Genomic DNA, 4,401 nt, shown 5'->3' on the forward strand with positions numbered 1-4,401 from the left:
GAGGACACGCCCACATTCAGCTACAAACAGGCGCGCTGGGAGGCAGGTGGCCCGGAGAGGCTCTGAGTCCTGCTTTCAGGGTAAGGGGAAGGCAGCCGGAAGACAGGGAAGCTGTCCAGGGCCACTCGGTGAGCGAGGTCTGGCGCTGACTTCAACAAGCCCGGGACCGCCAGCTCTGCCCGTGGCTCACGCTGCCACCTGGGTCCCCGCACCTCCTTCTCTTCTTTCTGGTCCCTCTTATAGAAATTCTTCTCGGCATTCCCAATCCAGATCACAGACGGTTGTAAGAGTCGAGCCACCTGGACAAATCAGAGAGTAAAAACCCGACGTCAGCTGTCCCTGGGCAAGGGTCACCTCCCCACCTGGTCCAAGAGAGGGTCGGTCAGGGCTGGCCCTGAGTCCCCGGCCCCCACTTCCCATGCGCTGCCCACCTGTCATCGCAGCTCAGTGTGAACACAGCCCCCGCCCTCCCTGGGTAGGAGGCTGGAGATGAAGCCTCATCTCTGCCATGAAAGAAACTGCTCTGCTCCCCAGGACCCCCCCCAACCCCCAGCAGGGCTCCAGGTATCCACCAGCTCCTAGCAGAGGGTGGGAGGGAGACCTCATCAGCTCCCGAAGTGACACCGAGTGGGCAGATGGGTGACCTCCTAAGCACGGAGCCCACCCCGCTGTGTCAACGCAGCCTGAGAACGAGAAACGCCGTCGGGGGACCGAGACCTTAAAGACCATGTGCACGAGCATCTGCACCCCCCTCGTGCCCGGGTATTTGTCCTGCAGGTTGTCAGGTGACAGGTCGAACAGGTTGGCGCCAGTTTCTGTGCACACGGCCTTGACCAGCATCTTCTTCCCCACGCCGGACGGGCCCACCAGGAGGATGGAGCGGATGAGGGGAGCCATGGAGTGTATATCTGGGGAGCCTGAGGGAGGAAATGGGGGGCCGGAGGCTGGCAGCAGACCGGTCGGGGGCTGGGGGTGGGGCCGCTGGCTAAGGTGAGGCCAGAGGCCGCGGGCTGGGTGGGGTGAAGTTCAGATCCTGGCTGCATTGCCTTACCCGGGTTTCTGAGGTGCCCCCGAGGCGGCCTCCCTGAGACACCCAGCCCAGAGGGCTTCCAATGGCTTCCCGGTTACGATTAGGAAGCGCTATATGCTGGGTTGGGGGGGCCTTCTACCCCATCAATGCCCTTTCTGTTTTCCGTAGCATCTCTTTCCACTTCTGGATTACGAAGGGGTGGAATTAGAGGGCGTGTGACCAACCGCTTCAGAAAGATCCTGGTCTTCTGGGAATGGGACAGACTACGGAACATCACTTGGGGTTGGTTAAGGGGCCGGAAAAGTGGTCTCCTCGGCAGGTCAAGGGCCCACATGAGTTCTGGGGCGGCCCAGTCTGGGTGTGACCCCCAGCAGGGCCTGGGAGAGGCAGGGGGAGGCCAGCGTGGGTCCACTGCAGAGGGGACACGCCCACCTCAGCCCCCCCAACCACGCGCCCAGCCTTCCCTAGAGCCACCGGCCGGCATTGGCTCTGCCCTCCCCCTCCCCGCAGGGCATCTCACCACATCTCACCAAGCCGGAGGACCGCATACAAGGCCACGTTCTGTCGTACATCAAACAGGGAAGGCATAGGCAGCTTGTTGGCCAAATTCAGAGTGGATCCAAGATAGAGCCAGTCACCTGGGGGGACAGGTAGCCACCTGGTGAGTGCCACCCACCGGGGCGTTGCCGAGAGAGAGCCACTTGCGGAGAAGGCTCTCTGCAGAGGGTGCCGGCTGGCTGTGGGAAAGGCCTTGGGGTGGGGCGGGGGGGGGCCGCCCCTTGAGCTGGGAAGAGGCGCTGGGGAGGGGAGTCTCACCAATGTAGTCTCTCAAAGGCACAGTCTCACTCTTCCTTAGAAAGCCAGAGACAACAAGCTCTTCAAACAGAGAGTCCAGGGACCTGCAGAGGACAGCACGGTGGGGCCCCCGAGGACAAAGGGACACGGAGACAGAGATGAGTGGGATGATGCTACAGGCCCGGGGACAGGGGTGGAAAGGTCTCTTGCCCCACAGCTGGGCTCAAAAATACCCAGAGTGCCCTGGACGGCCAGCACATGAAGGGGCGGCACCGACCCCCTGGCCCAGAAGGCAGTCTGCCCACAGCGGGTGCTCTGGCGGTGGAGGGGGGTGTGAGGAGGACCAGGGGCCCCCGACACACTCCCTCCATCCGTCTGCCCCAGGTGGCATCGCCTGAAACCCAGTCATCTGGGTGACATACCGCCCTCTTCCTAGAAGCCACATTTAAGATGGCCACACTCCTGTACACATTAGAGCAGCCAGCATCAAGGTGTTTGAGACTCACTTCACCAAAGAAGCGAGTAGACAGGAGCCACTGGCAAGGTGGAGTCCCAGGGCAGGGGGCTTTGAGAGGGACAGAGGCGGGAGGGAGGAACAGGAAGGAGGCAGCAAGGGGCCCAGTCTGCTCACACCTGCCTCTGCACCATCATTCCCAAAGCACGTTCCCGTGCTTCTATTTGATCCTCACAGCTACCATGGGCGTTGGGCAGGGCAGGCACTTGGTTAAGGAGGACAGGGAGCCAGAGAGGCTAAGACACTTTCTCTAGGTCGCACAGCAACGGAACCAGGACCGGAAGGCAGCTCTGTCCCGGGCCAGGGCTTGCTCCACCACCCACAATAGGTACAGGATCTGCTACCTGTTCAGGGTCAGATCTTTTTCCTTCTTCGTCTTCCCAGTTTTCTTCCCAGTCTTTTTCTGGTTGGAAATAAGCACACAGGCCACTGTCCTCTGTGCCTCCTTGCCTTTCCCACTGTGTGCGCGCCCTGGCCCCGGCCTTTGCCCTTGGTCTTGCCTTCGGAGCCTTCAGGGCTCTCTCCTCCTCCCTGTCCACAGCCAGGCGCAAGTTCTTCAGCTCTTGACGNGATCCACACGCAGGAACTCTTTAAGGGCTGACGGGCATGGTGGTGGGTGTGACCCCAGCTCAGAGCCTCTCATTCCCCCTCCTCCCCAGTCTGCATCTGCACCTTGGAGGATGGTGGACCCGAGACGGACCAAGGTGGAATTAGAAGGATGCAGCAAAGGCNAGGGGCAGGCTGGGGGAGCGGAGGGGGTGCTGGGGGGAAGCGCACGAAGCAGCTGGAGGTCCTGGCATTGCTCACTTGTATCCGGATCTCTTGCTCCACTTCCTTCTTCTTCTCCATCTGGAGCGTCTTGGGGTCAAAACTCTGATTGGGGTGTATACTCTCATACCGGCTCTTCCACACATCTGACCGTGAAGAGACGGACAGAGGAGTGGCTTTCAGAGTCCCAGGGCACGCACGCATTCCTGCACACATGCACACACCTGCTCACACGTACGCACTCGCACGCACTCAGCCAGGAACCTGCCCCAGGCTGAGCCACGTCTCTTGTCTGTCTCTCTCCATCTGTCTCTCTCTGTCTCAAGCACATGCATACAGGGGGCAGGAAGCTGACCCGGGCGGGGACCTCCAACCTCACAGGGCTGTCTGGCGCCGCTGCTACCCCCGGACTGCACAGGCCTGATCCCAAGGCCTCAGGATTCAGATCCAAAGCCATAAGCCCCCTCCCACCCCACCCCACCACTCCACACTGCTGGCCCGCTTTGGCTTCTCCCCTCGGCCTCCACATCCACACACCCACACTGCTGCCTCAGGATCCACATAGCATATGGCCACTTTCCCCAGGACCCAGGGTCACGACAAGACCCTGACAAGGCCTAGACACTCTTCCCCAGCCCCTTCCCCTCTTACGTATGTACTCCTCATGTCCAGCATTAATCACAGGTACAAATTTGGATGGTGACACTTTCAGCATTGTGCTTGCTTCCTGGAATAGAAACAGTCTTTGATCTTGACCCCTTCATGATCTATGGCCCTTATTCTCCTCAGACCAGCTTCTCACCAGGAATTCCCTCGGACTCTGTTCCCCCTGCCCCCCTGGCCCACACATCCAGGGGGTGTCTTACCCCCTTCCTGGTCTTTGCTTCCTCCTCTTTCTTCTTCCTCTCTTTTCTCTCCTGTTCTTTTTCCTTACTTTTCTCTTGGTCCCTTTTTTTGCTCTCCTGGGCCTGCATCTCCAGTTCCATTTTTAGCTGTGATCAATGATGGAAGAGGTTTCAGAGAAGACCAAGGGGATTCTACGGGAGCTAAAGGTCCCGGGCCTGGGACTGTGGTAGAGTAGGGTCACAGGTGGGGGGCCAGAGAGTTGAGGGCCCAGAGATCTCACTGGGGTCCCGGAAAAAAGGGGCACCAGGCAAAGAGGTGCTCTGATCAGTGCTGCTGCTCTTTCTCGGCCTGTGGAGGCTGAGAGCCACACAAGTCTCACCAGACTTGTTTTCTCTCCCTGGCGAAAGATGGCTTCTCCAGACACAGGCACCCCCCCCCCCCCCCCCCC

At 60.1% G+C, this 4,401-nt stretch overlaps 1 protein-coding gene across 1 annotated transcript in view; it reads right to left on the minus strand.

The window, feature by feature from the left end:
- Positions 1–4,401, minus strand: part of DRC11L (dynein regulatory complex subunit 11 like) — a 13,831-nt gene that overhangs the window by 1,581 nt on the left and 7,849 nt on the right. Inside the window, exons 8-16 of the mRNA XM_077761549.1 lie at positions 3,974–4,099; positions 3,759–3,834; positions 3,136–3,253; positions 2,840–2,912; positions 2,684–2,742; positions 1,847–1,929; positions 1,561–1,668; positions 718–917; positions 213–299 (exon numbers count right to left, since the gene is read on the minus strand). Of these exons, the coding sequence (XP_077617675.1) occupies positions 213–299; positions 718–917; positions 1,561–1,668; positions 1,847–1,929; positions 2,684–2,742; positions 2,840–2,912; positions 3,136–3,253; positions 3,759–3,834; positions 3,974–4,099 (930 nt within the window). The remainder of the gene's footprint in view (positions 1–212; positions 300–717; positions 918–1,560; positions 1,669–1,846; positions 1,930–2,683; positions 2,743–2,839; positions 2,913–3,135; positions 3,254–3,758; positions 3,835–3,973; positions 4,100–4,401) is intronic.

The sequence above is a fragment of the Crocuta crocuta genome, unplaced genomic scaffold (assembly GCF_008692635.1).
Source record: "Crocuta crocuta isolate KB4526 unplaced genomic scaffold, BGI_CrCroc_1.0 scaffold408, whole genome shotgun sequence".
NCBI lineage: Eukaryota > Metazoa > Chordata > Mammalia > Carnivora > Hyaenidae > Crocuta > Crocuta crocuta.